The sequence below is a fragment of the Mirounga leonina genome, unplaced genomic scaffold (assembly GCF_011800145.1).
Source record: "Mirounga leonina isolate KUSES-001 unplaced genomic scaffold, KU_Mleo_1.0 Mir_173, whole genome shotgun sequence".
Classification (NCBI taxonomy): domain Eukaryota; kingdom Metazoa; phylum Chordata; class Mammalia; order Carnivora; family Phocidae; genus Mirounga; species Mirounga leonina.
In genome coordinates, this window is record NW_023270447.1 from 79,702,369 (window position 1) to 79,728,454 (window position 26,086).

Here is a 26,086-nt window from a genome sequence, read left to right on the forward strand (position 1 = left end):
ACTGCGCTGGGGTCTCCCCGCCTTCGTAAAGCTGATGCCGACCACCCTATTGGATACTGCCCACCGGCCCCTGGCATTTCCCTTCTCCCTGGTCCTGCCCCTTCCAGTTCTGTTCTCTGCCGCTCAGCGCGCTCCGTCGGTCTACCCCGCCAGAGTGTAAGCTCGTGAGGGCAAGGATCTTTGTCGTCTTTTTATTTTTTTTAAATCACTGATGTAAATGTTGAATGGCATCGTGGTCAAGAGAGAATGTGGGACATAAGGGGATGGCCAGTAGCTCAGAGTGGGGAGCAGGGAATGCGGGGAGTGGTTTTTCAGAGCCAACACACGTGAGGAGGTGGGCAGGGCTGGGTGAGGGAGAGCCCTGCTGTCCCCCTGAGAAGCCTGGGCTTGATCCTGGGAGCAGTGGGGATACTCCTCCACCCCATTCTCTGCAACGCAACCACTCTGAATGTGTGAACTTGGGCAGCTCAAGCGTCTGGAGCCCCAGTGTCCTGGCGGGGGGCAATCTAGACGGCTGAGAGCGTGGCCTGCGGTAATAGGGGGCACCCCCAGGGAGGTGGCAGGTGCTCCATGAGATTCATTCACGTCACCACCGGGCACTGTCGGAGTGAGCACCCCGCCTCCAAGGGGACAGCCTTCGAAAGTGGATGTATTTTTACAGCAGCTCTCCGTAGATTTTCCCCGGCTGTGTCTCACTACCTGGTGAAGCTTCCAGCCAGCGAGGGAGGTGGAGCCGTGGTCACTCCCTCCACAGGGTGCTGGGCTCAGTGCCCTTCTGGGGAGACGCTGTCGCTGCTCTGGGCTGACTGCGTGTGCGGGGGCTGAGTCTGTGACACCATTGTCCTGCATTCCCACTCCCGGGGTGTCTGTGAAGCTGTGAAAGGCGCAGGGAGGAGCAGATGTGGGGACGGTGGCATATGGCAGCGTGGGCGTGGCTGTGGGCCTGACAGGCAGGTGGCGCTGGGGCGTGGTGGGGAGTGAGGTGACTGGGTTTCTGGGTCAGGGAGTGCCTGGGCTGGTGGCTGCTGGGATGGGTCAGGCATTGCTGAGCTTGCTGGAAGTGGGATCACATCCAGATGCGAGAACAAAGTGGGGGCATGGTCCGGGCCCCAAGACCCTGAGCGGGGAGAGGGGGAGTCCACATGGGCCCCCCCAAGCAGACCTCGGTCCTGAGCACTCCCCTTGTCCAGACACAGTGCTACCTTCAAACACAGGTGCTGCTAAAAGCTCCAATTTGCTGCTAGACCACACAGCTAACACGTCCAGAGCAGGGGACTTGAGCCCAGTGTTGTCAGACTCTGCCCCCTCTACCCTACGGTGCCCCTCAGCAGGCTTGTCCAGAAGGAATCCAGAACCGGAGAGACTGGGGGGGGCGGGGGGTGGGCAGTGACCACGGATGTTACTCCAAGGGTTTAAACACTTGCCCTAGAGGGAGGCCTAGTTTCTGGCTAAGCCACTAACTCATTGTGTGGTTTCGTCCATCCATCCAGGCTGGGCACTGTGGATTCAGCGGGAGTAGCCGGGGTTCCCCCTCAACCTGAGACTCGCAACCCAGGTGGGGACACACAGACGCCAACAGGACAGTGAGGAGAGGGGAGCCCAGATGCAGGCGCACCTCGGGGCACCCCATCCGGACCTGCCGCTCCAGGAAGCCTTTGGACCTACCTGAAGGATAAGCGGGTGGTAGCAGGCAAGGCAGAGAGGAGGGGAGCGTGCTCCAGGCGGCGGTCAGGAGGGGGGCTGGTGCGGGGAGGACAGGAGCGGAGGTGAGTGCTGAGCAAGGGCGACGCTGGAGAGAAAACCCAGGTCTTGGTGAAGCAAGGGCGACGCTGGAGAGAAAACCCAGGTCTTGGTGAAGGAAGCTGGAGGAAGGATGACCTCGCACAAGCCCCTCTTCTTTCTGGGCCTGATTTCCTCATGGTCTCAAAAACCCAGTATCTGTGTACATCTGACCGTTCCCGAGGCTCTTTCTCATCCATTGTCTTACTGATCACCAGAGGGATCCCAGGAATGATTCATCCCCATTTCACAGATAAAAACAGAAGGCCCAAGAGGGCAGGTCAGCTGGAGTTGGAACCCATGTCTTCTGGGTCAAATCTGGTTTCCCTCTTTCTCAAGAGGCGGGGGCTGGACTGGATGCTCTCTGGAGCTAAGGCTCCAGAGTCGGGGTTCAAACCCTGCTTCTGCTGCATGACCTTGAACTTCTCTGGGCCTCCGTTTGCTCCTTTTAGAAATAAAGCTATCACTGGCCCCCACCGCACAGGGTCGCTAGGAGGATTGAATGAGATGGCGCACACAGCTCTGAGCACCCGCGTACCGGGCACCCCTGCCTCCAGAACTGTGCTTGTTGTCACAGTTGGGGGTGTCAGCTGCTTGTTAGAAAGCCACAACTGGGTAGCCGACAGCCAGCGTCACCGTGCCAACTTCTGGGGAGGAGAGGGCCGCCTCTCTGCATTCACAGTCCTGTCCTGAGCGTGAGAGAGCGGTGGTTCCCAGGCCCAGCTGAGTGAGCCCAGGGCTGGACAGAGGCCAGGTGCCTGGCTGTGGGTTTGGGGCCACACGTGCTCTGCAGAACCTTCCTACTACCTCTCTCCCCTCCTCCCTCTCTGCCGCTCTCCCTCTCCCCTTCACACCCATATGCAGGGAGCCAGATTTTCTTGCTAAACCACAGCTTTGCATTTGCCAGGTTTCCATTTTGGGGAGAATGTCCCCATGAATGTTCCATTAGCTCCTCCTTCCTTCTACCTACTGCTTTTTGCCAGTCTGGCCCTGAGGACCTTTGGCCCGAAACGCCAGCCAAGGGCACCAGTCACCAGTGCGGACAGTTTCCATTCTCCGTGCCAGGTCCTGTGCTGGTGCATTCCCATCCATGGCCTAATTTCATCCTCCAACCCCACAGTGTGTTTTTCATTGGGATCCACATTGTGCAGGGTGGAGAAATGGAGGAGGCGTGTGCATGGCGGGGGAGATGTGCTCAATGCCATGTGGCCCCGTCTGCTCTTGGCTGGAGACAGTGTTGACGGCAATAATGGATGACAGAGGTGATGCTGATCGTGTCTTTGTGCTCTCCTGGGCACTGCCAAGTCTGCAACAGGGTCCAGAAGCAGAGGGGCAGGGCATGTGGAGCACAGCATGGGCGGTGACCCAGAACGACCACTAGGTGTCACTCGAGTCCTGGAGAAGGATTGGGAGCCCCTCCCTGGAGGGCCGTGAAGAATGGGGTGGGGGGAGCAGTGCTTCCTGAGAATGCAGAATTCTGACCTAAATCTGGGCAGAGATGCTGATGTGGAAAACCAAAGCTGGACAGAAGTTCGAGTAAAAACAGATTTTATTCAAGAACTATGGCAATGAGGGAAAAAAGACCTCAGTATAATAACTGCGCTCAACTGAAGCAGAGAAGTGGGGATTTACAGCCAAGGAGCAGGGCAGGGGGAGGCTTCTGTGGCTGGAGAATCCCTAAGACAGTTGGGGAGGGGGGTCTTGCTAAACTGATGTAACAGGATTCTTGCTAAAGGCAGGCCTGGTGACCGGACCTCACATTGCAGTGGGAGGGGAGTGAGCGTGAAGAATTTGACCAGATATTGAGGGCGGGTGGGCGCTCTTGCCAAACTGACATGGCAGATTTCTTGCTACATGCCGGAGATGCAAAGATTGGCATCTTTGCCCAAAGGTCAGGCGTGGTTGAAGAAAGGTCTCAGGGGAGCCTGATTGAAATTTGGTCAAGGAGAGAGTCTTCATCAGTCCCCGTTCTTGTTCGAGGAAAGAAAAGACATTCTCCTTTCTGAACAATACGAGTCCATTTCTCACAGGTCACTTTGTTCAGAAGTGACCCGCAGAACCATCTGTGAGACTTGATAGTAGAGGATGTTTGCTGGATGCTGCAAGTGCCAGGCATTTAAAATGAGGGGGATTTCCATGCAAATAAATGAAAACCAAAGATGAATGGCTGGAGCAGGACGAAGCCCAGTTTCTGAGCCCAGAAGGCAGGCCAGTCAAGATTTCTAGAAGTTGAGCCTGGAGCATCTTCCAATGGTGAAGTGAGAACAACAGAGGAAATCCAAAGGACCTCCTGGTTTGTGGCTTGAATGTCCTTGGTGATGGCCCAGACATCAGTGTCCTGGTCACGTCTATTTCTCCGAGAAGAGCGAGGAAGTGTCCAGCCTCAGCTTCCAGGGCCTCTTTAGATGCTCCCTGTAAGGATCTGGAGAGTGGGGTTTAGTTCTCAGTGACTCCAGGTCAGCAAGAAAATTGGAAACGTCAGTTTGGAGAGTTAGATCTCCAAGGAAACCAGAAGATCCGATACCACGTGCAGGTTGCAGGATCCAGTCCAGCTTACAGATGGGCAACAAAGTAGATAGGACAACAGAGTTTCACCAAGGGGCCAAAAATAGCTCAAAGACCATGAATAAGGGAGCCTGGGTGGCTCAGTTGGTTAGGCGACTGCCTTCGGCTCAGGTCATGAACCTGGAGTCCCAGGATCAAGTCCCACATCGGGCTCCCTGCTCAGCAGGGAGTCTGCTTCTCCCTCTGACCCTCCCCCCTCTCATGTGCTCTCTCTCTCTCTCTCATTCTTTCTCTCAAATAAATAAATAAAATCTTTAAAAAAAAAAAAAAGACAATGAATAAGACTATCATTTAAAAACCCAGGGGTATACACTGTACTTTCCCATTGAAACACTGAAAATCTATCTCTACAGACACCTCTCTTGCTGACTCCTGTTTATACAATACTTCTGGTTTCATTAGATTTGGCATGATTTTTCACATCAGGGCAGCGAAAATGGTAATTGACCACTAGGCCCTTTTAAATTTTGCTTTGCTGGAATTTTTCATAAGGAATCTCAGGGTGGACTTTCAAGAGCCTCTCAAGGCTAGGAAACAAAGCCAAGAATTCACTGCCTGATTTTTCTGACAATACCTATAGATTTGGGTGTGGGTGAATTCTTCTCCTCTCAAGGTCCCCGATATATCCTAAAGTCCCTGGGTCTGCCAGGAAGTGACCTTCCTTACTGCAAGGCTGGGAGCCCTGTATAGCCAGGTACCAGGCTGGTTTTTCCAGAAGGGCTTTGTAAACATTGGCTCTGTGAATCAACCTTAGCTCCTTCCATTGTGTTCTATGCACATCATTCTCAAATATGACATTCCAGCCAAGGCCTTGGGAACATAACCAGTTTCCAATGATGAAAACAGATTCTTCTTGAACTTATGCAAATAATTATATTGCCATGAAAATAAGAATACTCAATATGAGTTTCCAAATTCTGGAGGGATCAAGCAGGGAGAAAAGATACCTGTTATGTTTCTGCTTGCAAAATTACCATCTACTAAATTGTCATGAGTTATAGACAGCTTGAGATAAAAGGGAAAGGAGTTCTTTAAACCCTGAAAATAGAACATTAAAAAAAACAGCAACGTTCAAAGCAAAAACTAAAATAATCCTTCACTGGTTAATTCAGTCCCATGTAATTAATTCTCGTTCTGCTTGATCTTGGGTTAGCAATTTGATGAACCCATCAGCTTCTCTACTAGCTCTGGAAATCCTTACTCAGGTCAGCGATGTGATCTAAAGCTTATTCAATGTCATCAGAAGCCTGTTCCCCTGAATACCTGCCCTAGTCCTTTCCAGGGGTCTCTGAAATTGTCCTTGCTAATGAAGATGGAGCATTTTGGCTGCCAGCTGATTGGCATGACCTGTCAGGAGAGCATCAGAGGAAACCTTACTATCTGTAAATGACAAAAGGCTTAAAACGGTCTTGGTTAAAGATCTGATGAGAGCTCATTATAAAACAATTAACTGACAAAGGGATGTAATTGCTTCTGTGACATACAACACATTAAGATAATAACTAGAATTATGACGGGTAACATTATGCCAGGACATTACATAAGCAGCAAAGCACTGACAAATTTCTACGAACTTCATACACTTTCTAAAATATTTATATTAACTTAAAATATTTATCCGTACAAACATAACAGGAAAAGTTAAAGCCTTTCTGATTTGACAGTGACTGCCATGCAATCCAACATGTCAAATAAACCAGATTATTTTTAACATCTCTTTTTACAAGGTGAAAGAACGAATCCTTGGAGATTTTCCAGGGACCCAGTTCAAGGTCAGTTTAAGATCAGGATTTCATTTAGGAGTTGATTTTTGGGAAGGCAAAATGGTCAAAGATGTAAAAACAAAACAAAATGAAAAAACCTTAGCTCTTTTAAAAGTGAAAAGTCCGGGGGGCACCTGGGTAGTTCAATCGGTTATGCATCTGAGGGGCTCAGGTCAAGATCTCAGGGTCCTGGGATGGAGCCATGCTTCTAGGCCCCCAGCCCAGCAGGGAATCTGCATCTCCCTCTCCCTCTGCCCCTCCCCACGGTCATGCACACAACTTCTCTCCCTCTTTCTCAAATAAATACTTTTTTTTTTAAGTGAGAAGTCTGTGTTCTCTTAAAGAATCAATGACATGATAAGGTTAATGTAAACACAGGAAATTATTCGGATAAAACAAAACCTTTGTTTCCTAGGTAGTTTTACTTAAAAGGTAAAGAAAAGCTTTCGGGGTGCCTGGTAGCTCAGTTGGTTAAGCGACTGCCTTTGGCTCAGGTCATGATCCTGGAGTCCCTGAATCGAGTCCCACATCGGGCTCCCTGCTCGGGAGGGGGGGAGGGGGGTCTGCTTCTCCCTCTGACCCTCCTCCCTCTCATGCTCTCTCTCTCTCTCATTCTCTCTCTCAAATAAATAAATAAAATCTTAAAAAAAGAAAAGTTTCTACAGTCTCATAGAAAGAGCAGACCAATAATCCAAGAAAAGTTTGTTGTTTCAACAGAAAGAAAACCAAATGCTAATTTTGCATCTGTACACCATCAGGCTCATTTTTAAAACCTTATAAATAAATCAATTCAATCTAAGGCAGCTTGACCACACATGAAATTCCTTTTCTACAAACCCTCTACAACTTTCTACATCCACACAAATGTGTTTTTTTGTCCTATATTTTCTTCTTTCTCATTCTGGAGTAACTTTTAAACAACCTCTAAGCAATTTGTACATTGAAGACAATATTACTCTCCTTTTTCCTTAACAGAAATATAGCCCATATTCTTGCATAATTTGCATGCAGTTTTTTTTCTTCACTCTTATTATTCCTAGAAATTTCTAGCAATTCATTTACATATGATTAGAATTTTTAACCCATAGTAATCTTAATTTCCAGTGAAAACAAGGAAGTAGACAATTGTTAACTGTCTGCTATATATCAACATTCTATAGTATATTAGTAAATTTTATGAATGTACCATCTCACAATTTCTAGAAATATATGCTTCTTCTAGTACAACCTTTCATGTTTAGTAATAGACCCAAAGATATTTCTTTATACCATATAAAAATAAAAAGCCAAAAGTAAGTTTACACTTGTGCTTAGTGATTAATGTCTTAGTGGTTTATCTGACTTAGAAATGATTTAGATATTTAATGAATATCTATTACTTAATTTAATTTAGCGTAACTGTTAAGATGGTAAGCCACTAAAAAAATTTTGGAAACTGTTCTTAGGCAAGCATATTAGAACATTAGGCAAAACTATACAGCATCTCAAGCTATTTCCGTGAACTCTTTTTACAGCCCGTGCATGTTAGGCGAGCATCATGAAAGCAAACACCTAAAAAAGCTAAAGACACAGGTTTTCTGCGGTGCCTGATCTACACAAAGTAATGGATATCAAGCAATTCATTTTTACTGCACCTTGACTTAGACATTTGTTTTTAGGTTCAATTTATAATTTTTTATAATCTTAGACATCTGGGGGGCACCTGGGTGGCTCAGATGGTTAAGCGTCTGCCTTTGGCTCAGGTCATGATCTCAGGGTCCTGGAATCGAGTCCCGCATCGGGCTCCCTGCTCCTCGGGAGCCTGCTTCTCCCTCTGCCTCTCTCTCTCTCTCTCTGTCTGTCTGTCATGAATAAATAAATAAAATCTTTTAAAAAAATAATCTTAGACATCTGGTAGAGATGACATTACCTTATTTAACTACTAAACCCCAATAGAATGAAACATATGCTCGTCTTGCCCTTTATTGCTGATAACTCAGAAGACATGGCTATTTTTGTTCAACCAACGCTATTAAACCAAGATTTGCTCAAATCATATGGGCTTGGAGAATATCTGGGTTAGTTTCTATATTTCTGGGTGTTTTAGGAATATTAATTAATAGAAGTGCTGATTTATATCTAAGCTATTTTGAGTAGAGCTCCGTGAAGTGATTTCATGAATTAATTTGGTAACACCATCTTGAGTAGAACGATATCACATATACATTACACACATACATACACACACAAACTGACAGATGCAGACAGAGATCTTACAGGTTTCACTCTAAAATTTTAGCCACGAATCAGCGAAACCTAGTGATGCAAGCTCCCTGGTTTGTATAAAATGGTTGGATCTCATCTTTGCTTCATTTTGTATTTTTTATCTGAATTGTATTTCTGGCAGATGGGACAAGTTAAGGTTGTTTATTCAGTATGAGAGTTAAAGCTTTTTACCAGTGTTTGTGGAGGAGACTTTTAAGCTTTTCAGTTGCCCCATTATGTAATTTTTTTTAAAGATTTTATAGATTTATTTGAGAGAGAGAGAGCGCACAAGCAGGGGAGGGGCAGAGGGAGAGGGAGAAGCAGACTCCTCACTGAGTGCACAGCCTGACACAGGGCTTGGATCCCACGACCCTGAGATCATGACCTAAGCCAAAATCCAGAGTCAGAGGCTCAACTGACTGCACCACCCAGGCGCCTCCCACCCCAATATGTAATTTTAAGGAGGCCGTGGAATACATTTTAGGGGAGAGATTGAGGGGACATCAAGAAGCTGCCTGAATGTCTCCAAAGCCCGTCTAAGTGAGTAAAATATCCAATCTGTTTCTAAAGAGCATTTTCCTTCTTAGATTTAGGTGGGTGCTTCCAGGGGTCCCTGAGTCCCTTGAGAAAACCTGATGGAGACAGGGAGCTAAATATTCAAGGGCCCAAAGGGCTGGCATGGGCAGGCAGAGGGAGGCAGGAGGCAGGGGCTTGAAAGGGTCATATCAGGGGATACAAGGGAACTGAAAGGTAGATCAAAGAAGGTAGGTGGGGACATGGGAAGGGAGAAGTCTTAGAGGAAGCAGTGAAGTTCCAAATTCAGCAGAGGGTCGGGAAGGGGTGGGGAGCATCAGTCAACTAAGAAGTTTCCTTGGAAGAAGCAGGATCAAATAGAATAGAGAGGTTTCCCAAAGAGCCAGGAAAAATATTCCAGCCTCAGGAGTCAGGGAGTGAATCCCTACTCAAAAGAAAGGGCCAGGAAGAAAGACTTCCAGCGCAGCAGGTATCTGTCCAACAAAGTAGCCTGTAACTCTCATCCAGCTTCACAGAGTGTACTCAGAACCTTAAGAACCGAAATCTATCCTTGCTGTGCTTCAGTGGACATTTACCCAGAGCCCTGGCTCAGGAGTCGGGCTCACAATGGATCCCCGATCAATCAGTCAGGACTGAAGACAAAGGCCTCAGGATGCCCACTCGGGGTCCTGGGTGACATGGCCAGGGGTCCGATGACCATGAATCTGATCTCACACGAGTCATGACACCACAACTGTTAGAAAACCAGAGCTGGACAGTCATTTCAATGGTAAAAACGAATTTTATTCAAGAACGATCACAACAAGGGCCCATATGGACCTGGGCTCTCCATTTTGAATACAACAATTACGAATCCTCCCTTTTCTTAGGTGGGGGTGTATAGCCAAGGACCAGGGAGAGAGGCTGCTGGATGGAAGATCGCTAAGAGGGTTGGATGATTCTTTTTTTTAAAAGATTTTATTTGACAGAGAGAGAGAGACAGCGAGAAAGGGAACACAAGCAGGGGGAGTGGGAGAGTGAGAAGCAGGCTTCCCGCAGAGTAGGGAGCCCGATGCGGGGCTCGATCCCAGGACCCCGGGATCATGACCCGAGCCGAAGGCAGACGCTTAACGACTGAGCCACCCAGGTGCCCCGAGGGTTGGATGATTCTTACTACACTGACCTAACAGGATTCTTGGGGAAAGCAGGCCTGAGTGATCAGGAACCACCTGGGAAACGGTGGAGGGAAAGGAATTTGATCAGATATTGAGGGTGGGATGGGATTCTTGCTAAAATGGGGCAGATGGATACAGAAACCCTGAGGTCAAGGCCTGGTTGAGAAAGGTCTCAAAGAAGCTTAACTAAAGTGGGGTCAAGGACAGTCTTTGTTGATGGCAGTGCCGGACCAGCCCAAGGCTAGTGTGGTCCCTTCCTCAAGCCTTAGCCTAAAAGACCTAATTTGGAAGGAGTCCTGAGGAAGGAGAGACCACCTCCCCGCCCCAGACTACAGAAGCAAGGGGCCTCTTCCTCAAAACTTGTGACCCCCTCACCTCTCTCCTCCACCTCCAAGGACCTCAAACATGCCATCTCAGCTCCACCCCTTATCCCCTTGGGGGCCCTTCTGGGACTGCCGAGGACATACTTGGAGCTTCAATCTCCATGCTCTCCATGCTCCCCATGACACTGCTTGGCACCATATGGCAAGGTTATCACATGTCTCCCCCCGCACCCCATATATGGGCTTCCTCAGGCAGAGTCTGTGTCTGATCAAAGGTATCACCCCTGGTCCATAGATGACCATCAGTATAGGTCCATTGGAATGAATGAACTAATGGATGATCTTGTCCAGGGGCTTTCAAGCTTTGAAAAAAGTTACTGAAGAATGTCTTTTTCTTCTTACAGTAGTTCGTGTGAATGCTCAGTATATAATATAGGAAAAGCAGAGCTGCTCAATTGAAGATTGAGGTGGGGAGAGCAGAGCCCCAAAGATCATTCCAGATGTGCCCAGGAAAACACAGGGCTTTGGGGAATGCCTGAAACAGCTTCTCTGGTCCCTCTGCACATGGGGAAACTGATCACAACAGGGAAGGGAAGGGACTTAAATCAAAGAAGGGGCCAGGGCGAGGACCAGGACTTGGTGCCCTGCTGGATTTTTCAGTCGCTGACCCCACTGTCCCCAGCTGCCCGGGTCATCATTAAGAAGATGCAAGGAAGGTGCTCAGTCAATTAAGTGTCCGACTCTTGGTTTCAGCTCAGGTCATGATCTCAGGGTCGTGAGATGGAGCACCGAGTTGGGCTCTACACTCGGCTTGGAGTCTGTTTATCTCTCTCTCTCTGTTCCTCCCCCACCCCACTCTCTCTCTAATAAATAAATAAATACATAAATAAAATAAATCTTAAAAAAAAAGTCGGATCCCAAGGAGTCAGACCCAGCCCCATCACTGACAACCTGAGTGACTCTGGACAAGTTACTTTCCCTCTCTGGGCCTCAGATGTTCAACAGCAAAGGACAGGGTGGAGATTGACGCCAGAAAGCCCCCAGCCCAACAGTTATCCTTGTCCAGCCCTTGGCACGCACCAGCCTTCCTGACACTCGCCTCTCTGCTGGAGCAGGCCACTTCATCCAGGCCCCAGGGCAGGAAGGGGACAGGCCAGGCCAGCTGCTAGGGGTCAGAGAACCTGCTTTCCCCAGAGCCGTGGACCCTGGAGGGAGGCTCTGTGCCCTCCCCTGATGCCCGGCCAGTGAGTACCATGCCAAGGAGGACCAGCAGTGGGGAGCCAAGGCAGGAGACCTTTATTAGATTGAGGAAGGGGCGCTGAGTCCTGTGGAGTGTCTCTGGGGTGCAGCATCCTGGACAGGCCGGGGCAAGGCGGGGGGTGGGGCAGGCAAGACTTGGCAGCAGAATCTCGTCCCAACACACGGGCCCAGACTCTCTGGAGTGGAGGTTTGTGCAAGCTAGAGCGGCGCAGCCAGAACCCTGGGCTCCCACGGGTGAGGGGCGGAGGCTTCTGCAGACCCCACCTCCAGTGGGGACTCTGGGTGCCCCATCCTGACTCCACCCCTGGCTTGGTGGGGGCTTTGGCTCAGAGATAATGGGCCCGCCCAAGATGGCCAGGAGAGGGTAGTTCGTTAGCTGGAAGATGTCAGTGATGAGGCTCACAGGGGACCACAGCCGCCAGGCCATGCCTGTCAGCGGGAGGTGAGCGATGGAAGGGTCTCCTCCCACGCATAGTGACAGCCGACGCCAACCAACAGCTTCATCCTCAGTCCCCAAGCCTGGTGTTCTAGAAACTGCAGCTGGGCAAGGTTCTGCCCAGTCCTGCTATTTGGGAGGTAGACATTCTCTTCCCACCCCCATGCCTCTCTAGCCTCTGGCTTTCTTGACCATCCCTGGGGACAGTGGTCTACAGGGTCCTGGCAGGGCGGGCCGAGCTCCTGGTGGCCGTTCTCAGTGTCCAGGTGGGTCACAGCACTATGCCAGTGGGTCCTCGGGGTGATGCAGGGCATGCTGGCTTCTTGGAGGCCGCTGAGCTTGAGGTCAAGAGGTGAGGCAGGTGGGACAGGGGAGGGCGCACCTGGAGAAACAGCAGAGCTGGTGCAGGGTCAAGAAAGCTGGCCCCGCAGAGGCTGACCCTCCTCCACCTCTGCCCACAAGCCCCCGGCCAAATGGGAACCTGGGCCCAAGGGGGCCCTGCGCCCCAGGTTCCTTTAGCCCGCTTCTCCTGCCCAGACCACTCTGGTCTGGACGCCTCACCTTGTCCCACATCTCTCCCACCTTCTCCCCTCCCTTCCGTCAGCATGTTGCTCCCCGCCCACTGCCTTCCTGAATCTTCCCCACAGCCTCCTACCTGGACCTGGTCCCTCCTGCCTTTGTTTCCCCCTTCATGGAGGTGGGTCCCAGCCCTCGGCCTCCTCCCCATTGAGAGGGCTTCTGACCCCAGGGTGCAACCTCGCCTCTCCCTACCAGGGAGAGAGGGGTCTGGGGTCTTTCTACCCACTGGCATAGCTGCTGCGGGGGGTGGGGGGAACGGCCCTGTCCCCTCCACGTCTGTCAGGGTCCCAGGAGCCTGGGTTTGGGTGCTCCTCAGAGCCGTGCAGTATTGCAGGGCCAGCTCAGCAGGGAGGCGGGGGAAGACTGTGAGTGTTGGGGGACATATTCATGCCCCCGTCTTGGTCACCCTGCACCGAGGGGAGTGCCGCTGAGGATGTGGGTTCTGTCAGTGCCCTGGAGACTGCCCTGAGGCCAGAGCTGGGGGCTGAGAAGCTAAGCACTGTGGCCATCCTGTGAAGTCTGGGCCTGGACTCTGGGCCACCCACCCACCCTGGGGCTCTAGAGAGAAAGCAAGGATCAGCCTGGTCATTGCCTAGGAGCAGCCAAGAGGCCCCAGAGCTCAGGCCTTGGGACCAGCACGCTGTCAGTCTGGGAACCTGTCTGAGGACACACCAAGCTCTGGGGCTGTGACCACAGCTCAGGATCTTGGTCTCTAAGGCCCCAGGGTCCAACCTTGAGGGTCAGGCTGAGAAAGTCAGGCGGGGTCCAGGGGCAGGGGCCCCACTCAGAGGACCCCCACCTCTTCTCTCTCAGGCCTTGCCTTCCACACTCAGGAGAGGCCCCTGCCAAGTCGAGGACCCGGGCAGCGGGACACGGCCACGCTCGGGGTTGGGCTGGATGAGCCTGGGGGCCACAGTCAGGACCCAGGCCTTCCCGAGTCCTCTGGAGCCAATCTCATGGGGAGTGGGGGGGGGGCTCCAGGGAGGAAGCAGCCAGGCAGTCCCCTGGGTTCCTGGTCTCGTCCCCATCTCCCCCTGCTCCATCTTTCTGGTCCCCAGAGGGCACTAGGGAGGTGTAAGGGGAGCGGGGGAGAAGTGTCTGCGGGCCACCTCCCCCGGGGGGGGCTCATAGATGCTGCAGTTGGGCATGGGACCCTGACAGTAGATGTTGAGATAGTTTCGATGCTTCTCGTTGTACGCCTGGTTCCGAAGACACAGAACCACGCTCTTGTCACATTCGCATGTCTGCTTATCACACTCCGTCTCGTTGAGCTCACCTGTGCAGAGCAGAGGTTCTAGTGAGCCTTGGAAGGTGGTCCCGTGGGAGGCGGCAGCAGAGCGTCCCTGATGGGTCACCCCGGGCCCACGGCTCAGCAGCTCTGGGGCGGGCCCAGTCATCTGTGTCCACCGCCCTCCTGGTGGCTCTGGGCGCACTTAAATCAGAGAAGCCCTGAAGTCCAATGTGCCACTTTATAGTTGGGGAAACTGAGGCTCAGAAAGGGGTTTACCTAAGTCACCCAGCCAACCCAAGGCAGAGCTGGGACAGACACTCGGGTGTCAGGAACTCCCCACCCCGGGGCCTCCTCTCTTCCATCACAGAATCACAGAACTCCCTTCCCCCCACTCCACTGGAGGGAGCTGGTGGTAAGGAGCCGCTGAGGAAGGGCTCCTAAAGAGCTTGGCGCAGGGCGTCCCATGAGCAAATGCTTAAGTCCTAGTCACTGCTGCCACTGTTACTCCTGCTCCTATTCTGAGCCTCCAGAAATCATCCACCCTGACCGTTCTTAACCTTAGGGGTGCGCTAGGGTCCACCGGGGGTTTGTTGAGACAAAGACTGCTGGGCTCCAGCCCCACAGCTTCAGATTCAGTAGGTCTGGGTGGGGCCTGGTAATCTGCATTTCTAGTAAGTTCCTAGGTGATGGTGATGTTGCTGGTTCGGGGAACACCCTTTGAGAACCCCTCACTGGCTCAGTGGTTTGCAAACTTCTCAAACTTTCCATCAGCAGAATCCTTGCTCTTAAATGAGACTCTTTGCAGGAGGCTAACTTATCAAATGGCCAAAAGAGAAGCCCTTAAGCTATCAAATGGGTTAACCGGGCCAACTGGACCACTCAGGGACCCCCCTATCCCCGACCCCCATGACCACAGGAATCCCCAGAAACCAATGTGAAAACCATGGCTTGGGTTAATCCACCGCCCTTTGGGGATCCTTGAAATGCTTTAATGAGGGGACATCCCCTCTCCCAAGCCAGCCCCTTCACTCCACGTTTGAACAACAGTGTATGAGAACCTCAGTGCCCTGGGCTCCCAAGGGTCCCCAGACGTGCCCAGTTCCCCACCAGACTCTTCCCCAGAGAAAAGGAGACTTAGGGTTTCTTTGCAAAGCTGGGCTTGCTTGTGAGCTTTTAGTGAGGAATAGTGAGCAAGAACCTGGTTAAGACAAGGAGACAAAGGGAGCCCAGGGCTGCCCATGGGACTGGGCCAGGTGGCATCTGCTACCTAAGGGGAGGCAAGGCAGGGACACTTGGGCCATTAACTTGGACGCCACATCCCTCAGTTGAGAAATGGCCTGGAGAGTTCATGGCAAGGGAGGGAACCCTGCAGGGCCTGGTTCCCATAGCTTGAATCCTGGAAACACAGAGTCCTGGGATGAGGCCACCTTCTGGCCAGGTCCCAAAGACAGAACCAGACGGAACAGGTCTGCTCTGATCTAAACACTTCCATGGGCCCATGGAGAGACTAGGGCCAGGTAGGGAAGGACCCTGCTTAAGGTCACACAGCAGGAGATGCTGACAGAATCCAGGTTTGAACCCAGGTCGGCATGTCACAAAGTCTCAGCATCACCAGAGGATCTGGTTAAAAACAAGATTCCTGGGCCCTCACCCAGACCCACTGAATCGGAACCCTCCCTAAACCCTGCGAAGCCTAAGAATCAAGGACCAGGGAATCAGGCTGCTAATTCAGGCTTGGAGGATCAGAGCATATCAGGATGAGGACCACAGCTAGGGTTCTCAGATTTAACAAACAAAAACAAGAAGCCTGGGGGCGCCTGGGTGGCTCAGTTGGTTAAACGACTGCCTTCGGCTCAGGTCATGATCCTGGAGTCCCAGGATCGAGTCCCGCATCGGGCTCTCTGCTCAGCAAGGGGTCTGCTTCTCCCTCTGACCCTCTTCCCTCTCGTGCTCTCTGTCTCTCATTCTCTGTCTCTCAAATAAATAAATAAAATCTTTAAAAAAAAACAAAAACAAAAACAAGAAGCCTGGCTAATTTGAATTTCAGAAAAACAGTACATATTTTAGTCTAAGTATGTCCCAGATATTACATGGGATATACTTACACTAACTCTTAATTTTATACTACTAGTAACTGATTTTATGCTAACATTTAATTTTTAATATGAGGCTGTCCCATGCAATATTTAGGATATACTTAGGTGAAAATATTTTTCGTTGTTTATCTGAAACTCAAATTTAAGTGGGCATCCTGTATATGTCATCTGGCAACCGTGTGCACAGCCCCAGGACAGGGCAGGCAGGGGGACTGGCAATCTAAGCCCTTCTCCTAGATGGGGGAGGGGGAAATGGCAGGGGGAGAACTCACTGCAGACGACCGAAGTATTATTCTCGATGGCGTGTTCATAGTGGTCCACATAGGGGTGACAGCCCAGGTCAAAGAGCTTCTGGTAACAGCAGTCATGGGCGTGGCAGCACCTAGGGGCAGGTAGAGGATAGCAGGCCCATGTAGGTAGGCTTGGCTGGTCTCTCACTGGCAGAGACCTCAACCATCTGTACCAGTTCCTTACAGATCAGACCTTCAGACTGAGGCCCAGAGAGGGGCAGTTACCTTCCTGAGGTCACAGAGCCCGGCCAGTGGGCAGAGCCCGGCCAGTGGCCCAGTTTCTTGCGCATGATCCCTGCCTCCCTGTTCTATGTGCAGGGCTCCTGGCTTTCCCCCTGAGAGCCCTGATGCAGCTGCAGGAGGCAGGAAGCTTCAGGCTGTCCGGTGATGTGGTCAGGATGGGAAGGAGGGTCAGGGCTCAGTCACTGTTAAAGGAGCGTGCCTGACTATATGAAGGGGCCATGCCTGGCTGTGTGCAGGGGCGAGTGGGATTGGGGGGCGGGGGGTGAAGGACAGGAAGCAAATGTAGTGTGGCCACCCCCATCCCCTCTGGTGGAGGAAAGAAGTTAGTCAACATGCATTTATCAAGCCTCCCCCCACCCCGGTCCCCATGATACCAGACTTGGTGCTGGCTGCTTCTGGGGAGATAGGAGCAGAAAGTAAGCTCAGCCCTCCATCAGAGCCTCCAGGGTGATGGGGGTGAGAGGGGTCACAGCCCTTGCTTTTGCTGAGGGTGAGCTGCGTGTTCGTTGCTCTCATGTGTTTTGGGGCAGGTCAGTGTTTCCTTCCTGGTGAGAGTGCGAGTTCAAATGCCTCCAAGCCCAAGACTTGGAGAAGGACAGTAGAAAGCATCCAAGACAGTTGAGGAGGACACGGGTCAAGGTCAGGCTCCCGGTCACTAACTCACTGAACCAGCCTCATCCTTTGGGGAAAGGGTCCTGTCCCATCCATCAGAGACGGAGACCAGTCTGACCCTCACTGCCCGCCCCCTTCCCAGTCCCGACACCACAGCAGCGCAAGCGCTCGGGGACCTACCAGTCCACCTCGTCCATGGGCAGCCCGTGCCCTCCCAGCCCACAGTAGCAGCCGTAACCCACGAAGGACAGGATGGCGCTCCTCCCCGTGATGGCTTCCACCATGGACTTCAGGTTAAGCAGGCTGCTGCAGGCCTCGGGCAGGACTGCAAGAGAACCAAGGGGTGCTGTGAGCGTCCTGCCTGGTGGATGGCCCTTCCTGTCTGACTGACTGTCCTCCCCACACCCCGGGGCCAGGGAAAAGAGGAGGGAGGGAAGGAGGGTGAGCAGAGGGGGAGGATGGAAACAATGTATAAAAAGCTGTGAGAAGGGGCACCTGGGTGGGCTCCGTCCAGCGTCTGCCTTCTGCTCAGGTCATGATCCCAGGGTCCTGGGATAGAGCCCCATGTCGCATTGGGCTCCCTGCTCAGCAGGGAGTCTGCTTCTCCCTTTCCCTCTGCCCCTCTCCCCGCTCTGCTCATTCTCTCTGTCTCTCTCTCAAATAAATAAATGAAATCTTAAAAAAAAAAAATCATGAGGCACTAGGGCCCTTAGAAAGTAATTATTGTTACTATTTGTTGAGGGCTCTGTGCCAGGCGCTGTCCTAAGCCCCTCCCATGCATTAGCTCACTGAGTGCTGTTATTATCCCCACTTTATAGATGAGGAGACCGAGGCCCAGAGCACTGAGTAACTTGCCCGAGAACATTATCAAAAAGTGGTAGGGATAGAATTTGGACCCAGGCAGTGAGATCCCAAGTGTCCGGTCCACTGTAAGGGGCTTCACAAATGCCATATGCTCTTCTGAATGTTTGATTCTGGGCCCTGAGCTTGGTCTGGCTCCTCTGCCCCCAGGAGGGACTCAGGGTCCCTACCACTGTCCTGGGGCTGGTGCCAATTATAATGAATCCAGAGACAATTCAGTGCTCTGGTCATTCAGCAAAGACAGACAGACAGACAGACACACACACCTTTTCCCTTTGTCCATGTCTCACCGGAAGCAATAGCACCATGACCCCTTCCTACACCAGCAAACTCAGCGGCAGCACCTGCCAGGCCAGTCCACCCCACCGACAGATTCTCCTCTCCCCTGCTCCCCGCCTCCTGGGCCCCCAGGGCCTGTGCTGACTCAGCATCTCCTCCTCGCTCACTGCTGAGTCAATCCAGAGCCTGGTGCTTAAGTCCTTACTTGGGTGAGACCACCCCGCACAAGGCAGGAGAGCCGCTCCAGCCCCATTTAAGGGGTTTGGGGAATCCTGCTCTACCTGAGTCTTCCTGTCTATTGGCTTGGTGATTTTTGTCATTACAGAAGATAAGGAGCAAACAAGAAAGGAAACGGGCAAGGAGCCGGGACAGGATGGTGCCGAGTGAGGTACATGTCTCAGCGGGGTCTGGGGCAGGGAGAGGCAGGACCCCACGTCCCATGGGCCTGAGCCCATCCCTGAGCTGCAGGAGGGGTGTGAGGGCTGTGGGTGGGGGGGAGGGAGAAAGGGGACGCTAGCTGTCTCCCCCAGCCCTTCCCCCCGCCGTGTTGGCGTCCTGCGGCTGGAGGAGGACGCGCGTGCCAAGCAGCTTGGGGGTCCGATCTGAAATTGGACCTTGGGAGTCAAGCCCAGACATCCCCGGGTTTGCAAACAGGTTTCTCCGTGAGCCCTGTGGTGCCGTGGGCAGGTTGCACAAGCGCTTTGCCATCAATTGCCAAATCTAGGGATAAAGCGGCTCTCCTGCAGGGCGCCAGGTGCCCGGGCTGGGAGGAGGGAGCACCCTCTGTGGGGTCCTGGCCTCCTGGCTCCCTGGCCTGAAGCCCCGGCCTCCCGCTGCCCACCGTCTGGCTGTGCAGGTGTTATCCTGGGGGGGAGGGGCAGACTTCCATCCGCAGGGCACCCTGACCAGCAGCTCCACACAAGGTGGGCATGATCACACGAGCACGCCACCCCTCACACGCAGGGAGACACACCCCGTCACACTCACACGGGCACCCACTCCTCAGACTCCCCTCCGCACACACGCTCCGGTGCACACTCACCCGCAAACACACATTCACCCGCACACACCTCGTACACGCGGCCACGTGGTCCTGCTCAGCAAGCTCACACCCAGACACACACACAGGTCACACACCCATGCATACCCTCCTCCCACACAGCACACTCATGCGAGATGCACACTCGCACTTCCCTCTACACACCGCATGTGTTCACAAGCACACACCCGTGATGCACTCGCAGGCACCTCCCACACAGATGCACACTCTCATACACAGTCGTGCACACACCCGCACTCACACCTACACCTCACACACTCAGCCGCACGCCGGTACACACTCCCACAGGCAACACACACGATCCACACTCGCGCTCCCAGCAGAAGACACGCAGTCTGCGCTCGGTCAGGCTGCAGCTGTCCCCGGCCGGTGTGGGGGCAGAAGGCAAGGGCTTGGTTTCTGAACAACTTCAGCAGCCAATTCAACCCCCTCTTTCTCACATCTGGCCACAGGGCTAACCTTATTTTGTTCCTGGGATCTCTTTCTTTCCCGCAAACCAGGCTGCGTTCGGGTGATATGTAACAGGCTGGGTGAGAAGTCAGTGAGGGGTTCGGGCCACCTCCCAGCTCCCCGAGACACCTGGCTGTGTGCGGGGTCAGATCTGCGTCAGGAGCCTCACTGTCCCCAGCGCGGTGCCCGGGAGCACCAGTCCCAGGAAAGGAGCCCCCGGACCCCTCCCCGCCCCGACGGCTTGTGAGCTCCCAGACACCTGCTACGCACACACCTCACGCACATCCAGGTGCCCCAATTAACATACACCTGCACGTTTTGCCGACGTGTGCTGAGACAGCCCTCCACACACAGAGATATACGTGCGTCCAGCCACACACAAACCCACAGCTCTTGTCTAATGTACACATGTACACAAACACACACTCCTATCTACACAAACACCCAGGTTTTCCCGGGGCGGCCAGATGCCCTAAGCAAACACTACCGTTTTACGATGCTTGCTCAGCTCTGGGCCCTGTCGCCCTTGGAGGCTCGTAAATGCCAAGCCAAGCGCCCCTCGGTGTGTTTATGGCTGGCCGGGCGAGCAAACAGCCCCAAGGCAATGAAGGCCGCCCGGGCCTGAGCAAGGAAGTGGCGGCCCAGGGAGGCAGCTCAGGCCCCCAGCCAGTGGCTCGAGAACCTAGGTGCCCAAGGTCACAGGAGAAAGTGTGGGAGCGGGAGAGAAAGAGGAGCCCCCCCAGAGCCTTTACTCACCGCTGCCGGCCAGGATGACCATGGTGAAGAACTTCATACCCAAGCTAGATCTGAGAGAGGAGAAAATCCAAGTCCTGAGTCCGTCCCTTCCGCTCTCCTGCAGCTCTGGGCCTGCAGCTCCCTCCCAGGCCCCATCAGAGGCCCATCAATGCTGCCCCTTCAGGCATCTGTTCCTGCCTCCCCAGGCTCTGTGAGGAGAACCTCCCACCGGCCCTGCACCTGCTGAAAGAACAGTCCCCAGGCTGGCAGAGCTGGGAAGCACTAGGAGCCTCCTTCCTTCTTACCCTGAGCAGGAATGCCCTTCCTGCACCATCTTCCAAGATAGGAAGCTCACTGTCTCATGGGGTCAGGCCACCGTCACAGATCAGAACCAACCTCCTTTCCATACACACTCCAGGAAGTCACATGACCCAACCTGCTGGCTGGGTCTTGCACTTGGAGCCAAGAGACCTGGGTCCCTAGATTCTAGTCCCAGCTCTTCTTCCAAAATGCTGTGTGACGTCGGGTAGATACTTTGGCCTCTCTGGGCCTGAGGATTGACTAGATGATCCTTATGGTGCTGAAAATGCAGTGACATATCTCACCATCACTCAGAGACTTAGAGCTCTTCTCTCTGGAGAAATGGGCTCTAGGAGCCAGTTCCCCAACCCCATCCCTGCTGCTGTCCATGGAGGATTCCATCCCCAGGTAGCAGGCACGTACCTGGACATTCTCCAGGGAGAAGAGGCCCTGAGACTTGGGCCCATCCACCCAGAGGGGTGCCTAACCAGCACCTTCTTCCTGAACACTTTGGGGTTGGCCTGCACCCCATCTGCCATGTTCTGCGTTCTGGGGGTCCAGCAACATAGGGCTTGTAAGGTCCACGATCACTCTGAAGGCTCTGGGGAACAGGCCCCAGCTTCGCACGGCCGCTCGCGATGGCAGGGTTAGTCCAGGGGCAGTGCCCCTGGGCTGGAGGCAGGTGACACTGCCCTAGAAAAAGGAGACTCCACCTCCTCCCTCCCACAGCCACTGCCCTGCCCACAGCTGCCTGGTATGGTCCCCACCCCAGGGCACTCGGCCTGCAGGTAGGGGTTGGCACACCTGCCCAGGAGCTGGCCCCTCCCTGCACATCTGGAAGGAAGTTCACCCAGAGGTCTCCCTGTTCCCACCTGAAACGGATGTGAAACAAAAAATCATTCAGTTCCATTTGTTAAAGCACAGTGCGGCGGGCTTGACACGGGGGACAAGAGACTGGAGGAAGTCCCCAGCTGGCATCTGCAAGGGCAAGCCCACCTGCTCCTCCGGGAGCAGTCTTCTCTGTCACAGCGCCACTGTGGCACATGAGCCCGACACCTCTCTGTGGTGGGGGCCGTCCTGGGCATCCAGAGTGCTGAGCAGCATCCCTGACCTCCAGCACGAGACCTAGGAGGGGCCCCCGCCCCACGCTCCTCTCCCCGAACCTTGCCAAGTTGTAACAACCAAAAATGTCTCCAAACATTTCTAGAGGTACCCTTGGGGGCACAGCCGTCTCTGGTTGAAAGTCCAGTGGCCTGCGAGTTGCTGCCATTTGCCTCTTGTGGGGGTGACATGTGTGTGGGAGGAGAGGGACAGGAGAGAAGCAGAGCGGGGCTGGAGCCCTGGAGCCCCCAGAGGTTTGGACAGTTGCACTGACAGGGTCTCCAACTCCAGCACCCCCTCTTCTTGGTTCTGAGAGCCCAGCAGGAGATTTCCCTTCCCTGGCCTCCAGTCCCCAGCTGTAGAATGTAACCGGGCCTCACCGAGCAAGGATCATGCTAACAGGTGACAGGTGTCGACTCATCCAGGACATGGGGCAAGTGCCCAGTTAAAGATCTGACGGCTACCAAGCAGAAGCCTATTCTCCAGCCTTGAGGTGAATTGAGATGGTGGTGGGAAGGGGAACAAGGAAGAGGGAGAGAAGAGTCCTCTTGGAAATTAGTCCATACAAACCCCCCCTCCGATTTCACATCAGCCCTTGTCTCCCAATGTCCCCAAACTTGCTGACAAGGGACAAAGGTAATCCCCTGGGGCTTCCCTTCCTACCCTTGGCTTTTCCAACTTCCTCTTCTGGCTCTACCAAACCAGGCGGCCATCGTTCCCCTTCTCCCAGCCTCCATCTCTCCTGGCCCAACTTCCTCTCTGTGGATCCCGGGCCTCCTCTTTCCCAGGAAGTTACTTTACCAAAACTCCACTGCATCCACTCCCATGTCCCTGCACGGAAGGTGCTAACTTGCACTTGCTTTCTCACATTCCCATTGGCTGTGCTGTTCTCCAGAGATAGTGAGTCCCTGGGGGATGGGGAGGGGGAATGGGATGGGTTCTTCCCTCCCCACACCTCCCCTGAAGCACAGGGTACTCAAAACCAGAAGTCAACAATAAACTGGCCAACCCAGTAATTCCACTCCTAAGCCTGTAAACCAAGATGCACACCTGAGTTGTTCCCAGCAACAAAGCAAAGGGTACGGATGTGGCATTCTTTGTGATGCTCCCTCCCCAAATCAGAAGCAACATAAGTTAGGGGATAAGTTAAGCACATTAGTAAACATCCACCCATAATGGTGTCTTCAAAGATCTGATGATACAAAAAAAAAAAAAAAAAAAACCCTGGATATTAAGGGTAATAGCAGTTTTATTTAAAAAGGGGGGCCTGGGGGAAATAAGGAAGTTGGTGTGCACATGTATAAAAATTATCTGGAAGAATATACAGCAAAACATGAGTAATGGTTATTTTTAGACAGTAGGATAACTGGTGGTTTTGTTTTCTTATTTGTGTTTTTTTATTAAAATGAATGTAAGACAATATATTTGATAACAAAGATGGAATGGCCAATTTCCTTGCAAGACACAAGCTCACACATCTGGAAATAGCCCTATGTCTATTAAAGAAATTGAATATGTAAATTAAAACATGTCCATGTTTAAACTCCAGGTTCAGATGACTTCACTGGTAAATTTGACCAAATGCATAATAAAGAAATAATACCAGTTGTATGAGACTGCTAGAGCTACCATAGCAAACTAGCATGGACTGAGTGGCTTAAATAACAGAAATTTGTTTTCTCATAGTTCTTGTCTGAAAGTCCAAGATTAAGGCCCTGGCAAGGTTGGTTTCTTTCTGAGGGCCCCTCTCTGACTTACAGATGGCCATCTGCTTTCTGTATCCTCACATGGTCTTTCCTCTGTACAGGTACATCCTTCTTGTCTCTTTGTGTGCCCAAATTTCCTCTTCTTATAAAGATACCAGTCTAGGGGTGCCTGGGTGGCTCAGTCAGTTAAGTGTCTGACTCTTGATTTCGGCTCAGGTCATGATCTCAGGGCTGTGAGATCCAGCCCTGAGTTGGGCTCCGCGCTCAGCAGGGAGTCTGCTTGAGATTCTCTCCCTCACCCTCTGCCCCTCACCCATTGTCTCTCTCTCTCTCAAATAAATAAATAAATCTTTAAAAAAATAAAGATACCAGTCCAATTGGATTAGGGACCACCTAATGACTTTATTTTAACTTAATCACCCCTTTAAAACCATATATCCAAATACAGTCACATTCTCAGATATTGGGGGTTAGCATCAACATATGAATGGGGGGAGGCAAAATTCAGCTCATAACACCAATTATAAACAAATTCTCCCAGGAAATTTAAGTGGAGGAAATGCTTCCGCTTAACTCCTTCTGGTAACCATAATTATTCTGATACCAAAACCAGATAAAGACATTACAAGAAGAGAAAACCACAGATTAATATCCCTCATGAACATAGATGCAAAAATTCTTTGGGGCTTGGAACCCAACGTGGGGCTTGAACTCATGACCCTGAGATCAAGACCTGAGCTGAGATCAAGAGTTGGACTTTTAACCAACTGGGCCACCCAGGGGCCCCTAGATGCAAAAATTTGTAACAAAACATTAGCAAAGAGTCTAACAATATAAAAAAGGAAAATAGACCATGAGCAAATGGGGTTTATCCCAGAAATGAAAGGTTGGTTTTACATTAAAAATCAATCAATGTAATTAACCATAATAACAGACTAAGGAAGAAAAACTATATGATTTTTTTAATAAATACAAAGAAACAGCCCATTTGACAAAATCTGACCTTCCTGATTTAAAAAAAATAAAATGTCAGCAAACTGAAATAGAAGGGAACTTCATTAGCTTGAAAGAGAGCATTCATTACAGGGCACCTGGGTGGCTCAGTTGGTTAAGCGACTGCCTTCGGCTCAGGTCATGATCCTGGAGTCCCGGGATCGAGTCCCGGGATCGAGTCCCACATCAGGCTCCCTGCTCAGCAGGGAGTCTGCTTCTCCCTCTCACCCTCCTCCCTCTCATGCTCTCTGTCTCTCTCTCATTGTCTCTCTTGCAAATAAATAAAATCTTAAAAAAAAAAATTAAAAAAAAAAAAAAAGAAAGAGAGCATTACAAAAACCCCTTGCAGCTAACATCATACTTAATGGTGAACGACTGATTGCTCTCCCCCCTAAGATTAGGAACAAAGTGAGGATATCTACTTTCACCACTTCTACTCAACATTGTACTGGCAAGAAAAGAAATAAAAGGCATTGAGATTGGAAAGGAAGAAGTAAGATTGTCTCTATTGGCATAAACATGGTAGTCCATGTAAAAAATACTGTAGAATCTTTAAAAAGCTACTAGAACTAATAAGTGAGTTTAGAATGTTACATAATAGAAGATGAAAATATAAGGAAATTAATTGTACTTCTATATACTAGCAATGAACAACTGGAAATTGAAATTGAAAAACACATAATAATATCCAAAAATATGAAATATTTACAGATAAATTTGACAAAATACATGGAAGACATGTACACTGAAAACTATAAAACAATGCTCAGGAAAATCAAGGAAGACCAAAATAAATGCAGGGATATACCATGTTCATGAATCAGAAGACTGCATATTGTTAAGATATCAGTTCTCCCCATTTGCTCTATAGGGCCAATGCATTCCCAATTAAAATCCTATAGACTTTTCTTATAGAAATGGCCAGGCTGATCCTAAAATTCATATGGAAACTTAAAAAACCCTTAGAATATTAAATCAACTTTGAAATGAAGAACAAAGTTGTTGGATTTACATCATTTGATTTTAAGGCTTATAACCTTACTATAATCAAGACAGTGTGCACGGGTATAAAGATAGACAAAGAGACAAATGGAACAAAATAGATGATGCAGAATTAATGCTACACATTTATGGAAAATTTATTTTTTTAAGATTTTATTTATTTGAGAGAGAAAGAGTGTGAGCAGTAGGGAAGAGGGAGAGAGAATCCCCAACAGACTCCACTGAGTATGGAGCCTGACACAGGGCTTAATCCCAGGACCCTGAGATCATGACCTGAGCTGAAATCAAAAGCTGGCCACTTAACCGACTGAACCACCCAGGCACCCCTGGAAAATTTATTTTTGACAAAGATGCAAAGGCAGTTTCATGGAGGAAGAATTGATTTTCAATAATGGTGCTAGAATAATTGACTATCAATAAGAGAGAGAGTGAAAGAGAGAAGGAGGAAGGAAGGAAGGAAGGAAGGAAGGAAGGAAGGAAGGAAGGAAGG

General features: G+C 51.3%; 1 protein-coding gene across 1 annotated transcript; it reads right to left on the reverse strand.

The window, feature by feature from the left end:
• Window positions 1–13,701: 13,701 nt before the first annotated feature.
• Window positions 13,702–21,333, reverse strand: PLA2G2F (phospholipase A2 group IIF). The gene is made up of 5 exons (XM_035020227.1): window positions 21,218–21,333; window positions 20,516–20,565; window positions 17,290–17,434; window positions 16,237–16,346; window positions 13,702–13,913 (listed from the first exon to the last, which is right to left on the reverse strand). Exons 1-5 carry the CDS (start codon window positions 21,331–21,333, stop codon window positions 13,702–13,704), a joined length of 633 nt encoding a protein of 210 aa, XP_034876118.1.
• Between the last annotated feature and the right edge of the window lie 4,753 nt (window positions 21,334–26,086).